We start from the raw sequence: 20,622 nt of genomic DNA, 5'->3' as shown, positions 1-20,622 counted from the left end.
CCAAACTAATAAATGGTGTCACTAATGAAGTCTGCAACAAGGTGAACTCAAACGAACACACTAAACACCCTACATCAATACAAACTCCACCACTTCTATCACATGTAGACATCAAAATATGCTAAAGACGGGAAAATTACCTAAGATTGTCATAACATTCACACAACCTCAAGCGCTTCATAAAACCAAAAATCTTTTCGAATACACATGCAAGGACCCTTACTTCAGAAAGGGAGATTGGAACACAGCCAACACTAAGAAGACGAAGAAGAAGCCTGATTTTTCCTGTTTGGAACCCTAACTTCAGAAAGGGAGATTGGAACACACCCCAACACTAAGAAGAAGAAGAAGAAGCTTTTCCTGTTGGCAAATAAATTGTAAAACAAGAAGAGAGGAAAGAATGGACATCATATATTTCTCATTGGCTAAATGTCCCATTGTTGATATAGTTTACTCTATCAATAATCAAAATTCCCACTTTTCAGAATTTTCTTAATAATCATCTTTACGTGCTTGTCCGCTAATCCATTGACTTGCATTGTTTGATTCATTTCAGAGAGCAATACGGTCACCTTTTCCTTGTCGCCGGTAGAAACAATAATCCTGAGAATTCTGCATGATAGAATCATGGTAAAAACTTTTCAGATACAAGAAGTTTAAAGTCGGGGAGGTAAGTGTAAGACATTTGATAATCAAATCTACAACTTTGAAGCCACATGCTGAGATAAAACAATGAACTTCTTGAGGATAAGCTCTTCTATACCTCAGTAGATCCAAGGCCCGGGCTGTCACTCATCAAAAGCCATTTATATCACGTGTGTTCAAGAGATAATTAATAAAACCTCTATATACATGCATATTTAGACTGTGGGTGTCTTTTAAAAAACCTCATCCCCCTTCTAATGCTACATTAAGTATACAATTCTTGACTATCTAAAATCCTCTTTGGTTAACCTCTGTGGTATAGTACACCTTTTGAAAAGTGATCGCCCCAGAGTCCAAGGCACTTAGAATAGTCTACCAATGAGCTTCACCATCCTCATCATCAATGACCTCATCGTACCCGAAAGCCCCAAAGACGTTGCAATGGTCATTAACAGCTACAAGTCCATGATACGTCCTTGTGAAGATATCCATGCATTGACTTTTGCTACCAGTGTCCTTAAACTACACCTCTTGAATTGTTCATCAGCGATGAATTCGATACCTTTCAGCTAGCAAACCATGAAAATAGAGATCACGAATGGGATGAACGATACACATCCTAGACATCTTTTGCAAGGACAAATATAAAAAATCTTAACTGACCCTGGGGATCCCATAAGTATTTGCAATGGGGGAGAATTAAGGTAATTAAATGTAGCATTAAAGGAACTGGGGGATAAAAAGAGGAATCAAGTGATGGAATTCAGGAAACAACATTGTTTGATGTAGTTCCCGCCTTGGACTCCCCTCTTCGCTCCCGAACCATCCTGCACCCCACTTGATCTCATGGGCTGCCACTCATGTTTGACACCAATTCGCAGCAGGTGGTTGCCAGAGGTTTTGGGATGTCTATTTGCTAGTTTCCTTGTTTTGGAGGGCCGCTTTGAAGGACCAGATTGAGACAAGATTGAGCAATTTTACTGTGGTTTGCCAAAAGAGATTCGACGATATTGTCTACAATGGAAGTCTGACTCCATTCAGAGACTCATGGGACATGCAAAGCAAGGTTTTGGTATGCATGCCGGGTCATTCACCTATCCTACGGACAAGCCAGTGTCCACCTCAACAGGACAAGAGTCTTCAAAGGAATAGAAAGAACCTGTGAGTGCGCGCGCGGTGCGGTGCATGTGGGGAAGGAGAGAAGCACGAGACCGTGTGGGTGGAGCAACCTCTAGCAAGTTATGACTGAGGTGCTCATTATTCATATATGTACAATGAATAAGGGCATGTACACGTGGGTGGGCGACCAAACACCGGATGTTCGGCCCCGGGCAAAGGCATAGCGCCTTTACCCCAACAATCTCCCACTTAAAGGCGATGCACCGGTAGGTGAGTGTGCGTACCCACGCTAGAGCCTGCATGTAAATCCCGCAGACTACTTTGTATGGTCTGCAAAACTCCACTATACATCATGCTAGTGTTAGCCATCGCACGACTGACAACCCCTGCTGCAATTGCTCCCACTACAGCTACTAGATCGGGCCTCAACACTAACAAGTCGAACATGAGACGCCCAAACGCTGACGAAATTTGCGCAAACCTGGCTGTACTCGCCTACCCTGCGCTATCTGCAATCACTACATCCTCATAACTACCAATCGCGTATGGATGTGTCAACACCGACATTGAGGAAGCTACGTCCCTCTCACCCATAGGCAAAACTGTTCCTCCTGGTACCAACTCATCAGCCTCTAACATGAGCATATCAAAGAACTCCATATCTATCAGCTATACCTGTGTCTCTAAGGAGCAAACTTGCTTTACCTCTACCTCCACAAAGTTTGACAACACCTGCTGTATCTCACTAGAGCACTGCCGCTCTATCTATGCCAACAACAAAATCGACACTACGCCATCTCGAACTTCAGACACATGCACAGGATATACCAAGCCGCTGCAGGCTCCTCTGACAATCACTAATGAACCACAATGCATCTGAAAAGACTGCTCTCTAAGCAGTACTTGACAACCAAAGTCTGCTAACTGTCTCACTGAGATCAAGCTCTGTCTCAGTTGAGGAACATAGCGCACATGCCATAGTGTGTATGACGCACCACTCGGCAAAGACAAACAAATGTCTCCTGCACTCTCTATATCAAACACCGAACCATCGACCAAGTGTAGACAACCAAAACTCCCACTAAAGAAGGTGCTAAACCAGTCACGATGCGGTGTGACATGGAAACTGCATCCTCATCTAGCAACCAACGTGGAGAAGTGTCACTGCTCAAAGACATGTAATCAGGAGGAACGCTAAAGGCAAATGTGACATCACCGTCACTGGCATAGACTGCCACTGGACACTTAGTGTCCGTCATTGGCATAGTCGGGGTGGGGCGTGGGAACCCACTCTTTCACACAAAGGTTGAAATAAAAAAGATTAAAAAAATCATTTTGGAAACTGACGAGACTGACGGGTTTCTGCCATCTGTCAGAGCAACGGCGACGGGCTGAAGGGGTGTGTGTGTGCCGAGCTTCGCCGCCTTGCCAAGCACCTCTGAGTGCTCCTTGCACAAGCTCCGTCTTCTATATTGAATTCCCCCTCTATGCTTCCTTCGATGTTTACCCAATAATTCAAATTCCGCTATCTATGTGTGTGTGTGTATCTACACACACACACTCCAAGAATTCAAAGCTCCCAGCACTGCCTGCTTTCTCTTGCTCCCAGCGCTGCAGAATTTAAACCTGCTTGTGCTCGCTGTCTTGGGCTTAGTTACCCTCCTTTGCTGCAGTTGAAAGCCTCTGCCCATTGACGAATTGAGTGTGTGTGTGGTCGACCCTTTCCTGCGAGCTCTGCAGTCCGCCTGCACGCAGTCCCCCTTTTGCTGATAAGTACTGTGCACTGCTCTCTGCTCACACTCAAAACAACTCAATTCAAGCCTTGCCTTGGCTTGTTCTCTGCTGCTGCCCGAAATTTGCGCAATCAAGCCCGATTGCCTGTTTGGTTGAGTTGGCTCCTAGGTGCCAACTCCAAGGTTCCAAGCTTTTCAAAGCTTCCTTGCAGCTCCGCACTGCTTTGCTATGCTACCAGCCTTTGACTTCTTACTGCTCACGAGCTCAATTAGCTTCAAGCTCACTGTCCCGGGCTCACAAGGGCAACGTGTGTGTGTGTGTGTACATTCAATTTCCCTGCAGATCCCTTTGGATCTCTTGCTCACCATGAAAATCTGACTGTCTGTCTGCAGATCCAAACTTTTGTGCTCCGATTCCTAAGAATCTCCAAGATCCCCTTCACGCCCGAGAGGGGCTGAGCACGCTGGGTGGCCGGGAACTGCCCGATCTCCTCCGGGTGCTTGTGTTGCTATATCCTCCAAGAAATCTAACTCAGGATGTGGCAATCGTAACTGAAGCGGCCTGAGGTCATCAAGAAAGTGGGTTGGCCACCGATAATTAGTAAATTTCACATGTACAATGTGAAAGCGAAAGCGAGAAAGAATGTTGGCCACTGAATCTATTTGTCGAAAATCTTCGTTTGTGGCAAGAAGTAACCAAAACTCTGATGATCAATCTCAATCACAAACTCTGATGATCAATCCCATAACAGCCTTTGTTATGGGGAAAGAAAAAAGACACAGCAAACTTGGGCTCTCTTAAGTGAGCTAACTGTGTTAACTATTGTCAAATGTGTGAATTGACGGAACACTCAGACTATATCAAAACAAAAGAAAAGAGTGCGAAGGAGCTTACATCATGTATGTGAACATGTTTAATTGTAGTCTATCGGATCTCATCATGAGCAGAACAGCTTCAGCATGATACGCATCTTTCTCCTTGGCACAACTTTGTAGAAGAGACTCATAGGCTAGCCTTGTTGGTTGAATTCTAAGCTTCTCTCGCATAGCTTCCAAAAACTGAAGCTTATCCTTCAAGGACAGGTGCACACGGTTGGGAACAGCAATCTCTCCCTCAATGAAAACCTTCAATGGAAGGACCATAATTTTCAGAGCGTTGAATCACTAAAAATGTCTTTGGCAATACAAGAGTAGAGCAAAGAACATTGGTATACCTTCGAGCACAGTGTTTCTACATCGCCCGCATCTTCCAGCTGAACCTTCTGCAAAAATATCAATGCTCCCCTACATGCAAGTAACAGAAATACAGTCACAATTCTTTATTTTGAGTTTTGGCTTGATAAAACCATTTAAGAGGAGTTTTTCAAAGCCAAAATATACGTCATGTGTGTGTGTGTGTGTGAGAGAGAGAGAGAGAGAGAGAGAGAGAGAGAGAGAGAGAGAGAGAGAGAGAGAGAGAGAAATGACATGAAATGAAATGTTATATTAACGTCTTCAAGGCCAAAGTGACCTATGAGACCAGAAAGTTACAATGTGGTGGATCTGATACAAAGTCAGAGTAACAAGATGACAAAATGACAAAATAAAATACTATGGAATCCTAAACTGCTAGGTGTGAACTAAGCAGCTAGCTCGGATGGCTAGATCACGGACGAGAGAGAGAGAGAGAGAGAGAGAGAGAGAGAGAGAGAGAGAGAGAGAGAGAGAGAGATGAAATGAAATGTTATGTTAACGTCTTCAAAAGGCCAAAATGACCTATGAGACCAGAAAGTTACAATGCGGTGTATCTGATACAAAGTCAGATTAACAAAATAAATTAAACTAGGATAACAGAATATAAATACTACGGAATCCTAAACTAAGCTGATAGGTGTGAAAGGTGAAAGGCGTGAAATGTGTGAACTAAGCAGTACAATGTGTAGACAATATGGGAGGGAAGTAGAGAATCCATCTTCATAGAGATCCATCTTCATCTGCACTCTAGACGACGAAAAAGTATGGCTCGAATCCTTTGCTGTAGCCTCCTTCGAAACTGTGTAGCTCCTCTTCTCCATCGGGGTCGTCTAGATCTCCCTAGCTCCAATGCTCGGTCTATGAGAATGCCAGTAGTGCGGGCAGACCTCTCCACTGTTGGCTGCTCCTCTGTCTGTTCTTCTGGGTGTACAATATCTAGTGTAAAGACATCCGTGATCTGTCTCTAGGTTTGTCTCTCTTCAGCTCTCCTCAGTAAAGTTTCTCTATGCCTGTGTAACTCAAGTAGATATAGCCCAAGACATCTCTGATCCTCATGACTCATGACCCTAGATAGAGGCCCAAAACCTTCTCTGAATAGACAATGAAAACAGCCTTGTATCTCATAGTACACTGAGCAGTGACATATGTAATGTACCTCTTTCTCTGGCTCTAGATGGCATAAGCGGCATATCCTGCTATCTGCTGGTGTCCCTCTGAATCTGCCAGTCTCAATCTCGAGCTGATGTGAGGACGTGCGTATCTAGCCAATGGCACAACGCAAACCATGAGAAAGATGTGTATCCATATAGCTAGGTCGAATCACAAACCGATCCTCCGTGAAGTGGAGAAGATGGTCTCTATAGAAAGCCATCTTTGTGTCCAACTCCTATATCGGCTCTATCCAGGTCCTCCTCGTGTCCAGCTCGATCAGATCCTCACGAATGAGTCTATTAATCTCTACCCGCGTCAAAGACCTCAAGGGTGCCTGTACAGAGTATTGAAAAGGAGGCAACCTGTCCATGGTGAAGCCATGTGTCTGAAACCATGATGCAATCTGTGCATACCAGCATGATGTATCCCCATTAAGAGCTAATTGTTTGGAGGACTCTAGAGCCACTCTGGCATATCTGTCTCTGGTAGTATCCCACAGACTGTGTACAAAGGAGATTGATCTGGTAAGCGCCTCAATCTCCATAGGGGGGGGCAGCTAATTCCGCTTGAATGATATCATGCGGTACAGAAGCCTTGGCTCTAATCAACCGAGAGATCATAGATACCAGGGGCTTCTCCATACGCCTCCAACCATCCTGGCCTACAGAAGGTCCCCAAACCTGCACCCCATATAACATAGTAGAGGCAACCACAGTATCAAAGAGCCATAATTTTGTCCTAGGTTCCTGGAAGAGAGAGAGAGAGAGAGAGAGAGAGAGAGAGAGAGAGAGAGAGAGAAATGAAATGAAATGTTATATTAACGTCTTCAAAAGGCCAGAATGACCTATGAGACCAAACTGATACAAAAGTGGTGAATCTGTTACAATGTCTGGGTACCTTAGTACTAAAGTACTAAGTGTGAAAATGTGAAAATAAATGTGAAAACTAAATACAAAGTATTAAATAAACTTCTTAGGAGCATTCTGGGTGTCTGGCTAGAATGCTTCTAATCCTTTGTTGTAGTCTCCTCTGGTGAAGTGTGCTTCTACATCTTGGTCGTGGTCGTCTTGATTTCCTAAGCTCAATTGCTCTGTCAATTAGGGTGCCTTTGGTATGAATGTGGGTACTCCTTTGTGCTGGCTGCTGGCCTCTTGCTTCTCCTTCCACTCCTGCTTCTCTCGATCCGAAGAAATCTGTGATCTGCCTCTGAGGCTGTAGTGCTCTTTGTCTTCTCATTAGATTATCCCTGTGCCGATGTAGTTCCAGTAGGTACAAGCCTAAGCATCTTTGATCTTGGTATTGCATGATTCTATCTAGAGGTCCAAAGCCTTCTTTAAATAGGCAATGGAAACGCCCACGTATCTCATAGTATACTGTGCAGTGGCATATGTAGTGTAATTCTGTCTCCGGCTCCATTCCGCATAACTTGCAAATTCTGCTCTCAGGTGGGATTCCCCTAAATCTGCGAAATTCAATTTCCAACTGGTGTGAGGATGTACGAATCTGACCAATAGCACATCTCAAACCATGAGACAGGTGGGTATCCATGTAGCTCGGGCGAATCACAAATCCATCTTTAGATAGCTGTAGGAAGTTTTCTTTGTAGTCGGCCATCTTCGTGCCCAATTCTTGTGTAGGGTCTACCCATGTCCTCTTAGTATCCAACTGTATAAGATCTAGCCCTTGGGGGCCATGATCCCCCAAATAATCTCCTTGGGGCCCCCTTACGCCCTCATTCTCTGCCCATCTACTCAATTTTTGTTCAAGAATGGATGCGTACAGTCGGGTCAATGTGTGACCTACCATAATGGTATGGTAGTTCCCGGGTATCATAGGATCCCTTGACTTGAAAATAGGTACGATAGTAGATAATTTTCAAGATTCTGGTAATCCTTCACACATGACCCGATTAACCAGACGAGCAAGGACTTCTGAAAGTAGATCCCTGGCATGGATCAGATGTTCTGCTACTAAACCATCATGATCATATGCTCTTCTCGTCTTCATCTTATCAATGGCTTTTTTCACCATTTCCGTAGTAAAGAAAGTACTAGTAGCAGGGCATGGCTCTAGCGGATCTGGTAATGGAGGCTGTCCATATACCATATATAATGATGTTACATATTGACCCCAAATCTCAGGAGAAGTAATCGTCGGAGGCGGTGAGTGCTCGTGAAATAAGCGCCAGGCCTCATGTGAGTCCTGACTCAAGAAGAGCTGATATAAATCCTTCTCCAGTTTGGCTAAAAATGCCCTTTTCTTGCGACGTACTATATGCCGAAGAGCAATCCGAGACTGCTTATATGTGATGATCCCAAGTGTAAGTTCTTTCTGGACCTGGGTTCTCGTCTCTTTGCATTCCTCGTCATACCAACTGTTTTGAGGCATGTTCCCAGATCCTCTCTTTTGATCAGGTTGAGTATGTGGGTATGCCTCTTGTGCTGCTCCATGTAGTATCTCTGTTAACTGAGAAGTAATCTCCTCTACAGTATATATTGGCTCGGCTGCCCACATCCTATTATAGATCTTTTCCACATAGACTGAATCAGTCTCTGGCGTGAAAGTATATCTTGTGTGTGTCTTCTTCCTTTTGTACTTGAGAGGCATTGTATTGGAAGGAGATTGATAACGTCAAGAGAGCATGATCCACTGCAATCCCAACCGGTCTGGGTCCCACCTTAAAGTCCTCCATACTAGAAATAAAGCTTGGTGAAGTCATGACATAATCCACTGTACTGGCCCCATGCCTGTGCGGGAAGCATGTGAATCCCCCAAATAACGGGAAATTCTCTAGACCATTAAGTATGGCCAGACCATGTATAGTTGCAATCTCCATGAGATGTCTCCCATATTCAGTGTGTTCTTTATCCTGTGAGTTTCTAGTAAGCCCCCTCTGTGATAAATCCACTTCTCTGAGCATTTCCTCAAAAGTATCATAGAATACTGCTTGAGAGTTGGCCGTTCTGGCATTAAAGTCTCCTAAGAGAACAATGTCTCCATCTCTAGAGAACTCCCATATGTCATTATTCAATATGGAGAAAGGGGACTGTCCTTTAGGTGAGGAGTAGACTGAGGTACTTGGAGGGAAGTAGCATATAGCCATATATAGAAATCTACCTGTCTCGGCTCTCATTCTCACCCACATATACCTTGCTTGCTCATCTTTCCTGATAATTTGTAGTAGTGGTTTCAGCTCCTCTTTAAATAAGACTGCTACTCCTCCTGAACCCCGGCTACCCCGTAGAGATCTCTTGTCTGGTCGACCAGCTGTTTCCCATAAATATATCCCTTCACATGTGGCATACGCTGTCCCGGTATCTGGTGTGTCTCTGAGTAGAAAACTATGTCTCTGTCCCTAAAGCTGTCTTCAAAGGCACCTACATCTACCTATATGATCCATTACAATTCCACGCCGCTATCCGGAGCGTCGCCCCATAGGTCTCGCACCGTCATGCTGAGCGCTTTTCCAGAACCACTATTTTCCCTCCTCTATAAAAGGCGATTTTCCCCTTTTCTCTTGCTGCCCTGATCTCTGGCATCAACTCTTGCATGTGTGCCACTTGTGCCAATGTAAGGTCATCTCCCAGGAAAATACCGGTTTTTTTAAGAGTTGGCCTCTTCTTTAGAAATTCTTTCCTTCTTTCTATATTTGGGAAGTGGAGAATAAGTGCCCTATCCTTTACGTTTTCCTTCTCATCGATTCCTTTCTTGCCCACTCTCCATGCACTTGTGTGAGTAGGCTCTGTGATGCCCATGCGTTGTAGCAGTTCCTTCACTTCTTCATCTACATTCTCTTTGTCTTTGACTCTTGTGACCCGCACATGCAGAGCCCGATTCTTCCTTTTCTGCTCTTCCTCAATGGTCATATTAATAATGGTAGAAGTAGGTGTGGTCTCGAGCATCTAGGCCTTCCCTTTCTTCGCATCCTCAATCCATTTCTCTGCTTCATCAACCTTTTCTTGTGTCTTAAAAAGACGTTCCGCCCATGAAGATGCCGTTTTCGATTTTTGTTCATCTCCTTCCCGTAGAGCTTTCATTTGATCCTTCATGTCCTCGAGCTTCTTCAGCACCGAAGGTTGGTCGTCTCCCTTCTCCTTAGTTGCAGATTTGCAAGCCGCAAGTTCTCCTTTTAGCTCCTTGATTATTGCATCTTTTTCCCCCATGTGCTTTTCCATATTTGTTCTCCATGCTTCAAAACTTGCTATTGCCTCATCGAGTTTCTTTTGCATAACGCATTCTATTACATTTACTTCGGCCTTGATTAGGTTTCGTAATTCCGTTTTCAAGATCTGAATCTCCTCATTCTGTATCCCCCGGATCTCTCTCCTTAGTTCTCTCATCATGTCTCCATACATTGAGTTCCTGTAGCTCTCAGCGCTCGCGTGCATTTCCTTCTTGATGTTATCCCTCATATAGTTTAGCTCTGATTTGAGCATCACCTGGACATTTTCCATCATTAGTTCATCATGTATCCTGGAGGTTTTCCCCACTCGTAAGGATCCCGGTGATAGTACAGTATCTATGTTTCTCAGTTTAAATGTAGTTGTTGTTTTTTTTTGGGGTGGTGTAGCTATCTACACCCGGCCCTTCCCCTTCAGTGGGCGGATCCATCGAACCCGAGCCACAAATGTGGGGTAGGGTACTAGGGTACTAGGGTGAGGGACTGAGAATAGGGCAAACTTAAAATTTACCTTAAGGCTTAAAATCTCTTTAAGAGAGAGAGAGAGAGAGATGAAATGATATATTAATGTCTACAAAAGGCCAAAATGACCTATGAGACCAAACTGATTACAATGATGAGTCTAGTACCACGTTTGCGTACAAACAAAGAAAACTACAAACTAAAAACTGAGATAGGAGTGCTACCGACTCCTATGGGTGGCTGGTAAGCTGAGCAATAGTATCATGCCACAAAGGTACAAAGTGGGGATAAGTGTCACCATGATACAATATAGCAATAGCATGAAGCCTATCCTAAAAGACACTCTAGGTGTCGTGCTAGAATCCTGTGGATCCTCTGACGCAATCTCCTCCGGTGTTGCGTGGCTCCCCTCCTCAGTCGCGGTCGTCCCGATCTCCCCAACTATATAGCTTGGTCAATGAGAGTACCACTGGTGTGTGTATGGGTGGGAACCGAGCTCTGTGATGGTGGTGTCCCCTCTGCCTTTGTGGTACTCGTACTGAAGAAATCTGAGATGCGTCTCTGGGACTCTCTGTCTATGCCCTCTCAATAGAGAGTCTCTATGTCTCTGTATCTCAAGTAGAAATAATCCGAGACATCTTTGATCCTGATATCTCATGATTCTATCTAACGAGTCAAAACCATCTCTGAATAAACAATGAAAGCGTCCCCGTATCTCATAGTAGACTGTGCAGTGACATATGTAGTGAAACTCTGTCTCTGGCTCTGCATGGCATAACTGTCATATCCTATTGTCTACTGGTATGCCTCTGAATCTACCTGTCTCAATCCCAAGCTGGTGTGAAGATGTGCGAATCTGGCCTATGGCACATCGTAACCCATGAGATAGATGTGTGTCCATGTAGCTGGGCCGTGTGACAAAACCGTCTGTCGTGAGATGGAGAAGATGCTCTCTATAGAAAGCCCTCTTCGTACCCAACTCCCGTGATGGCTCTATCCATGTCCTCCTCGTATCAAGCCGGATAGCCGAATGAGTCTAGTAATCTCCATACGTGCTAAAACCATGCCTTTGAAACCATGAGCTCATCTGTGCATACCAACATGATGTATCTCCCTGTAATGCCAGCTGTCTGGATGACTCAAGAGCAAGTCTAGCATATCTATCCCTAGTGGTGTCCCATAAGCTGTGTACAAATGATACTGATCTGGTAAGTGCCTCAACCTGCATAGGTGGGGCAGCCAGCTCCGCTCGTATGATGTCATGTGGAACTGAGGCCTTGGCTCTAATCAGCCTAGAAATCATAGATACCAAGGGCCTCTCCATATTACTCCATCCAGCACTGTCAACAGACGGTCCCCAAACTTGAACCCCGTAGTGCATAACTGAAGCGACCAAAGTGTCGAAGAGCCAGAGTTTTGTTCGAGGTTCCTAGAACTAAACCTGCGAACAAATCCTCTCTAAACTGCCTAGGGCTGCATAGGCACCAGTCAATCTAGTGTCTACTGCCACTTTCAGTGTGAACCTCCGTCCACTAAAGACCACCCCGAGATATGTGTATGCATCAGTGTACTCCATACTGTCCTGACCATATGTGAATGTAGGTGCTGATCTCCTAACCCACTGTGGCGTGGTATTAAATACCATAACCTTGGTTTTACCAAGGTTGACAGACAATCCACTATCCCTTGCAAAACTATGCAATGCGTCCAAATGTCTCTGCATACCCTCTGGTGAGTCTGATATCAACACAATATCGTCAGCATACAATAGAAGAGGGATCCATGTCCCTGCAAGCTGATCACCTCTATCTCCTCCTCTGTCAATATAATCAGAGACCTCATCAACATACATACCAAATAAAGTAGAGGACAATGGGCATCCCTGTTTCACCCCAATAGTGGAGTGAACTATGTTAGATATCCCCTCTGGTGTGCGTACATGACCCATCACTGAACTGTACAATGCCATAATCCCCCATATCAGCTCTGTGAGTACCCCCAATTCCATAAGTCGGCGCATCAATCTGGCCCTCGGTACTGTGTCAAAAGCTTTGCGGAAGTCCACAAAGCTGCAATATATCCGTCTACCATGTGCTCGACCCTCCTCAATGATAACTCTGAGTGTAAAGACATGATCCAGTGTGGAGAAACCCCTCCTGAACCCAGCCTGTCCAGGTGCCCGTATGCCCATAATCTCTGCCGAACTGCTTAGCCTATGCTCAAGGATGGATGCATACAACCGTGCCAATGTGTGTCCAACCATGATACTACAGTAATTCCCCGGCACTGTGGGGTCTCCTGTCTTGAAGATAGGTACAATAGTAGACAATCTCCAAGACTCAAGAAAGCCCTCACACATGACACGGTTGAACAACAGTGCAAGCATCTCTGCCAACAAGTCCCCAACATATATAATGTGCGTTGCTACCAAACCCCCATGATCCTGTGCCCGTCTGGTCTTCATCCTGTCAATGGCCTCCTTTACCATCTTAGTGGTAAAGAAGGTGCTCGTAGCCGGACATGGCTGTGGTGGATCTCGTAGTGGTGCCTGTCCAGGTACAATATATAAAGATGCTGCATACTGCCCCCATATCTCTATAGAGGTAATCACTGGTGGGGGAGACTGCTCATGGAATAGACGCCAAGCCTCTCCTGAATCTCTGCTAAGGCAGAGCTGATATAAATCCTGCTCCATCTGGACCAAGAAAGCTCGCTTCTTCTGTTGTACTAGTCGTCGTGTAGCAATACGAGACTGTCTATAGGTGATCACTCCCAATGCAGCTCCCGTTGTACCTGAGCTCTCCTCTGTCGACACTCCTCATCATACCAGCTGTTCTTAGGCATGTGCCCAGAACGACGTCTCTGACCAGGCTGAGTGTGTGGGTATGCCTCTGTCGCTGCCCCATGTAATGTCACTGTCACCATAGATGTGATCTCCTCACTGTGTACACTGGCTCTGATGTGCATAAAAGTCTACGTATCTCCTTTGCATAGACTGAGTCAGTCTCTGGTGTAGAAGTACAGCGTGGATGTCTACCACCCCCTGAGGCCTGAGATGTATTCTACTCAAAGGAGACTGATAATGTCATAAGTGCATGATCTACTGCTATCCCAACATGCCTGGGCCCCACTGTGAAATCCAGAATGTGAGAGATAAAGCTCGGATGTGTCAGAACATAGTCTACAACACTGGACCCATGTCTCTGTGGAAAACAAGTAAAACCTGTAGACGATGGGAAAGTCGGTAAGCCATTGAGTATGGCTAAACTGTGAGTAGTCGTCATCTCCCTGAGGTATCTTCCATACTCTGTATGCTCTCTGTTGTGTGAGCATCTCTCAAGCCCCATCTCCTCTGGCTCTAGCTCTCTGAGCATCTCCTTTGAGGTGTCACAAAAAACCGTATGTGAACTGCCTGTACCGGCATTGAAAACCCCCAAAAGTATGATGTCTCCATCCCTGGAAAACTCCCAGATATCATCATCAAGTACAGAGTAAGGAGACTGTCCTCTGGGTGAAGCATATACTGAAGTGCTGGGAGGAAAATAGCATATGGCGATGTACAAGAAACGTCCAGTCTCTGCCCTCATCCTCACCCACAAGTATCTGGCTTGATTATCTCTCCGAACTATGTGCAGTACTGGCTGGAGCTCCTCTCTGAAAAGAACTACTACACCTCCTCACCCTCTAGTCCCATGCTCAGATTTGGTGCATGTCCGGCAAGCTGTCTCCAATTTGTATCGTGATATATGCGGCATCAACTGTCCCGGAGCCAAATGAGTCTCTGAGTAGAAAACAATGTCTCTGTCTCTGAAGCTGTCCTCAAAGGCCCCCACATCAAGTCTATACGAACCATTACAGTTCCAAACCGCCATCCTGAGAGTGGTCCCATAGGTCTCTCTCCGTCGTGTAGAGCGGTGCTCTGTAATCACTACTCGTCCATTTCTGTAGAAGGCTAACTTTCCCTTCTCCCTTGCTACTATAATCTCCGGCATGACCTCTCTCATATGTGCAAGCTGTGAGAGGGTAAGGTCATCTCCTAAAAAGATACCCGTTTTCTTGAGGGTTGGCCTCTTCTTTAAAAAGTCTTTCTTTTCTTCCATGGAGGGAAAGCGCAAAATGAGAGCCAGTTCTTTTGAACTCTCCCCATTACCTTCATTTTCCTTGCCCACTCTCCAAGCTTGTGTGTGCGAGGGCTTCTCTACCTCCATCATTGACATGAGGCTCTTCACCTCTTGGTCCACCTTATTTGAATCTTTTAGGCCGGTCACTCTCACGTGTAGAGCGCATACCCTTCTTCGTTGTTCCTCTTCAAGTGTCTTGTTGATGATGTCGGGTGTAGTCGGAATGTCCTTGCCCTTCCCCTTCTTGACAACTTCAATCCACTTTTCAGCCTCTTCCACCTTCTTTTGTGTTTTGGAGAGAACCTCCACCCATGAGGTCTTCTTTTCTCCTTCCTCCTTTATTTCTTTGACTTGTGTTGCACTCTGGATGTCGAGAGAGTATGGCTCGGATCCTCTGTTGTAGTCTCCGTCGATGTGCTGTGTAGCCCCTCTTTTCAATCATGGCTGTCCGGATCTCCGTAGCTCCAATGCTCGGTGCACACACACACACACACACACACACACACACACAGAGAGAGAGAGAGAGAGAGAGAGAGAGAGAGAGAGAGAGAGAGAGAGAGAGAGAGAGAGAGAGAGATGATGAAATGAAATGTAATATTAACGTCTTCAAAAGGCCAAAATGACCTATGAGACCAAAAGGTTACATGTGGTGAATCTAATACCAGGTCTGGGTACAAAAAGTACAAAGAACTGAAAAGAAAATAGTAGGTAGGGGTGGGGTGAAAGCTGATACAAAGGGAATACAAAGGGTGAGTTGATACAATGGAGCTCTCTGACAGTTGAGGCATCATATACATATACATCAGTATCCAAAAGGCTATATAGATTCAATGTCCTCCAAGGTAGGCACTCCTATGTCGCGCCAGTATGGTATGGATCCTCTATCGCAATCTGCGTCGATGTCGAGAGGGCCCCCTCATCCGTGGGCGACCGGACCAACTCTATTGCCCAATCAAGCAGTATCCTTCTGGTGCCTCTTGTGCTGCTATGTTGTGGGGGCTGCTTGAACTCCTCTGTCCGTGACTGAAAGAAATCTGTAATCTGTCGCTGTCACTGGATCTCTCTCATTATGCCCCTCTTCAAGAGGTCCTCTCTGTGTCTGCGAATCTCCAGTAAGTATACTCCGAGGCATCTCTGATCCTGGTATCTCATGACTCTAGAAAGTGGTCCAAAACCCTCTCTGAATAGACAGTGAAAGCGGCCTCGTATCTCATAGTATATTTGACATGTAATGTAGCTCTATCTCGGGCTCTATCTGGCACACCTGACAAATCCTAGACTCAGCGGGTACTCCTCTAAATCTACATGTCTCGATCTCTAGCTGATGTTAGGATGTGCGTATCTGAACAATAGCACATTGTATTCCGTCGGATAGATGAGTATCCATGTATTCTGGTCAGATCACAAAACCATCCTCAGTAAGCTCGAAAAGATGCTCTCTATAGAAAGCCATCTTCGTACCCAACTCATGTGTAGGCTATATCCATGTCCTCTTCGTATGCAATTGAATCAAGTACTGTCTGATGAGCCTAGTAATCTCTGCCCTAGAGAGGGAGATGGAGGGTGCATCCAAAGAGTACTGAAATGGGGTTAGTTGATCCATAATAAAGCCATGTAACTGAAATCAAGATGCCATCTCTGCATACCAACATGATCTATCTCCCTGCAATGCAAGCTGTCGTGGAGACTCTAGTGCTAATCAAGCATATCTGTCTCTAGGGAGAGCCCAAGTGCTATGCATAAATGAAACTAATCCTGTGCGAGCCTCCACTACCAATGGAGGAGCAGCGGACTCCGCCCTAACAATGTCATGGGGTACTGAGGCCTTGGCCCTAATCATCCGAGAAATCATAGACACCAAGGGATAGGTAAGCCCTCTTCTTTCGTCGCACTAGGCAGAGAAAGATACTCCGTGACTGTCTATGTGTAGTAGTACCCATGCGCACCTCTCTCTGTAATCTGATCCTCGTCTGTCTACACTTCTCATCATACCAACTGTTCTGAGGCATGCTCCCATATTGTTTGCGTGTAGGCTGGCTGTGGGCATATGCCTCTGATGCTGCATCATGGAGCGTCTCTATCAGAATCTAGGTGAGCTCATCTAGTGGCCGTCCTAGCTCCTGAGTGCATAGCTGCCTGTATATCTCATCAGTGTAGACGTGATCCGTCTCCCTCGTGAAGGTATACCGAGTATGTGTGGAGACCTCTCCCAATGGAGCTGTGCTGAACTAGAAAGATAGAGTGAAAGACAAGATACCATGATCGATTGCTACCCCAACCCGCCTAGTTCCCACCATGAAATCCTGAAAGGAAGGAATGAGTCTTGGCAAAGTGTTGGGATTGGGAATTTGTCGTTTCTCAGCAGGCTCTACTCTGTTGAGTATTATGGCACCATCTTTTGTCATCTCATAGGATCTAAAGTACAAGATCGCAACGTATCAAGGTTCTCTAAAAGAGGTGTCGTCGGTTGCACCTATGCTCAGGTCAAGAACCGAGAGTGGTTGAAGTGCAATGTAGCGGCTTCGGATGAAGGCACAACGGAGGACGTCATCCTCTAGGAAGAGGTACTTTCATTGCTATTTTCTTGTCACAAGAGCTTGCCTCTAGGGCCGTCAGTCACACTCCTCTCACTTTTGAGGAGGGATTCATTTTTCTACACTTGTGGCACCAAGACTCTACATAAGCTGCTTTCGACAACAAATGCCATGTCTCAAATATCTTGTAAAAAATACTTTTCCAGAGCAGACTACATGGTTTTGGTTGCCAGACATGTTGATGTAGTTGGGTTCTATTTTTTGCATACCATTCATGTGCTCAGTACTGACCCAAACATTTGTGCCATCTATAAAGGTAGCTACCATCCCTCCCACAATTTCCAACTACCATTACTATTGAGTGGAAAGGGGAGCTACACTTGTAGAGAATCGTGGTTACACGAGACCGAATCAACGCCTTAGATGTCATGAGATGGGTCATTCAGTGAGGGATCTCCCTAGAAGGTGACAACAAAGACACACTCCTTGCAGGAGGGGACAATCTTCACAACCATAGCAAACCCAACAAAGTTCCTCAGCCCCTCCCCTCCTCTTTGCCTTGTCCTGCAGGTATCGTCTTTGGATCTGTCTACCTGTGATGTTTTGTTTCTTGCTTCATCTTGATTTCTACAAGAGTTTCTTCTTTCAGTTCCATGTTTTCTGCACGTTCTGTGCATAATCTGCTTGCCAATTTTCTTTTGCGTGAAGTGTACGTGTGGTATGCTCATCTTGTATTTTCTTGTGTATGTGTGTGCGCTCGTGTGCGGGGCGTGTGTTAGAGTGCTTGCATGGGTTTCTGCATGCTGCTTATTTTGTTGTTTTTCCTTGTTTGTTGGATCCAGATGTGTAACCGGTGGATGGGAGGTTTAGTGCGGTGCAGGACTTAGGTGGTTTTGCCTTGTCTTCAGCTTCTTCTATAAGTTGAAGAATGTCACAGCCCTATTGATATGCTTGGGATGGCTAGAGGCCATCTCTCTCCCGGATGTTTGGTGCAGAGTCGACTTGCAATGGTGATGTTTTTCTGCTGGGATGCACTATATCTTATGCATTGCTTTGGTGTAGTTTTCGACCTCCAGTCGATGTCTGGGTGGCATTTTTATGCTTCAACTCTCTACTATTTTCTTCCTTTACTCTCTTCTAGCCTTTGTAGTATCACCCATCTTTTGTAACTTTGTATCACTGGTAGTTTTTCCCCTATGGTTTGTGGTTGTTGGATATTCCAAAGGTTTTTTCACTATCAAATGCATTATATTCCGTGAGCATACGGGCTGATGTAAAGGGGGCTCGTAAGTTTGATTACATAATACAAAAGGGTACCAAGCCCCCCCTTCTTTTGCTACACACACACACACACACACACACACACACACACACACACACAGAAAGAAAGAAAGAAAGAAAGAAAGATTTTTAACGTCTATGTCAGGCCGAAATCGGCCTATGAGACAAATCAAATGTACATGGTGTGTATGTCATCCGTCTATCGGAAAGACAAATGAAACAAAACTGATACAAAACTGAACTGAATGTAGGTAGTGGGGTATCTGAGGAGGGATGGAGCTCTATCTCTAGGGGTATATGCATGTCTATATGCTCAAGGTAGTACAATCATGAGAATGCATCAAGCTATCTAGCTCCATCCTGTACTAATGGGGGGATGTAAGATGTGGTACATGGGCGGGTCTGGTGCCAAGGCTGCCCGGATGAAAGCTGTCGGGTCGGCCCTCATCTGGGCCACTCGCTCCTCAGTGGCACGGCACTCCCGGGCTCGGATCTCCTCGATCTGTCGGTGGTGGGAGCGCGCGCCCTTGTAGCTTGTGACTCGTGGTCGTTGTCTAGCTCAGCTCACCTCCGCCTGTGGGAGTGTCACTCCCCTCTGAGTGTCTGGTGGGGGAGGGGCGGTAATCCTCTGAAAGAAGTCTGTGAGCTGCGACTGTCTCCCCTCTGTCTGTGTAGCTGTGTGTGGCTGTAGTAGTGTGTCCCGATGGCTCTGTATCTCTAGTAAGAACCGTCCGAGCTGTCTCTGATCCCGAGAGTCCATGATCTCTCGGAGAGTGGGCTGTCCTCTGAATAGGGCCTCATACCTGCCTCTGATCTCAGTGTATGCTCTGCATCTACATACAAAGTGCTCCTCACTCTCCACCTCCTCTGTGCAGGCTCTGCAGACGCGCTCCTCCCTGGGGACACCAGTATGTCTCCCGATCTCAATCTCTAACCTGTGTGAAGCCACTCTCAGCTGACCAATCGCCACCCGTGAGCTATGTGGCATATATGTGTCCATGTAGCGTGGTCTCTGTATGAACCCCCCAGACAATATGGTGAGAAACTGGTCTCTGTAATCTGACATCCTCGTCCCCAAGCCAGGTGACTCCCAGACTCTCCTAGTGTATAGCTGCCACAGATCCTGTCTCAGTACCAAGTTCCTCTCACTGCGAGAGAGGTGAACATATGGTGAGTGGGGGTCGTACTGGAAAGGTGGTAGGCTCTCCATGTCAAGACCGTGTCCCTCAAACCATGCTCTGACCTGTGAGTACCATGCTCTCTCATGCCCACTCTCTGATAGCTGTATAGCTGCCTCAAATGCTCTACGAGTAAGTCTGTCAGGAGGTAGCTCTCTCATCCTCTGGATGAAGCGGACTGTCTGGAATAGTGCCTCTACCACCATGGGTGGTGTGGCGAGCTCGGCTCTAATAATGTCATGTGGCACTGTCTTCTTGCTGCGGAGCAAGCGTGAGATCATACATATTAACGTCTTCAAAAGGCCGAAATGACCTATGAGACCAAAAAGTTACAACTGTGAATCTGATATCATGTCTGAGTATGAAACTAAAAGAAAAGAACTAGACTTACTAAGAACTAAACACTAGAACCCTGAGGAAGGAAAATAAACCTGAAGCTGATTCGGGATTGAGACGATATGCAGCGGGGAGGGGTTGCTGGGTTTAGATGAAATCCCTCATCGGTCGTTGTCGAACCTCATCAACCTCCTCCATGGTCAGTACTCTAGTTGGGCGTCTTGCCTGTCGAGCTAGAGTGATCTGTATCTTCTGTTGCAGCCTTCGTCGATGGTAGGAGACCCCCCGAGGTCGTGGGCATCTAGATTTGCCTAGCTCAGTGGCTCGATCAAGCAACGTACCTCTGGTATGGGTGGACTCTGAGATCCGCTGTACTGACTGGGCTCTGAGAGAGAGAGAGAGAGAGAGAGAGAGAGAGAGAGAGAGAGAGAGAGAGAGAGAGAGAGAAATGAAAAGATATATTAATGTCTTCAAAAGGCCAAAATGACCTATGAACCAATTCGTTACAAACTCGTGAATTGATACCATGTCTGGATACAAAAGAAGAAGAGATATTGAAATGAACCTAGAAGTGCTACTAGCTGGAACTGTGTGGGATATGTGTGACCACTGATACAATGGGTGCCCAATCAAGAGGGTGATATAATG

At 45.8% G+C, this 20,622-nt stretch overlaps 1 protein-coding gene across 2 annotated transcripts in view; it reads right to left on the bottom strand.

Moving 5' to 3' along the window:
- Positions 1-346: 346 nt before the first annotated feature.
- LOC147455589 (uncharacterized) overlaps positions 347-20,622 on the bottom strand; it is a 177,915-nt gene continuing 157,639 nt past the window's right edge. The window contains exons 14-16 of one of the 2 annotated variants that reach the window (XM_086514335.1): positions 4,712-4,781; positions 4,393-4,622; positions 347-612 (exon numbers count right to left, since the gene is read on the bottom strand). In XM_086514335.1, the coding sequence (XP_086370461.1) occupies positions 459-612; positions 4,393-4,622; positions 4,712-4,781 (454 nt within the window). In that variant the 3' untranslated portion in view covers positions 347-458. Of the gene's footprint in view, positions 613-690; positions 1,215-4,392; positions 4,623-4,711; positions 4,782-20,622 lie in introns of those variants that run through there. The other variant, XM_086514336.1, reaches the window with a different exon arrangement.

The sequence above is a fragment of the Adiantum capillus-veneris genome, chromosome 6 (assembly GCF_014529385.1).
Source record: "Adiantum capillus-veneris isolate H3 chromosome 6, ASM1452938v2, whole genome shotgun sequence".
Classification (NCBI taxonomy): Eukaryota; Viridiplantae; Streptophyta; class Polypodiopsida; order Polypodiales; family Pteridaceae; genus Adiantum; species Adiantum capillus-veneris.
This window is presented reverse-complemented; position numbering and strand designations above follow the sequence as displayed.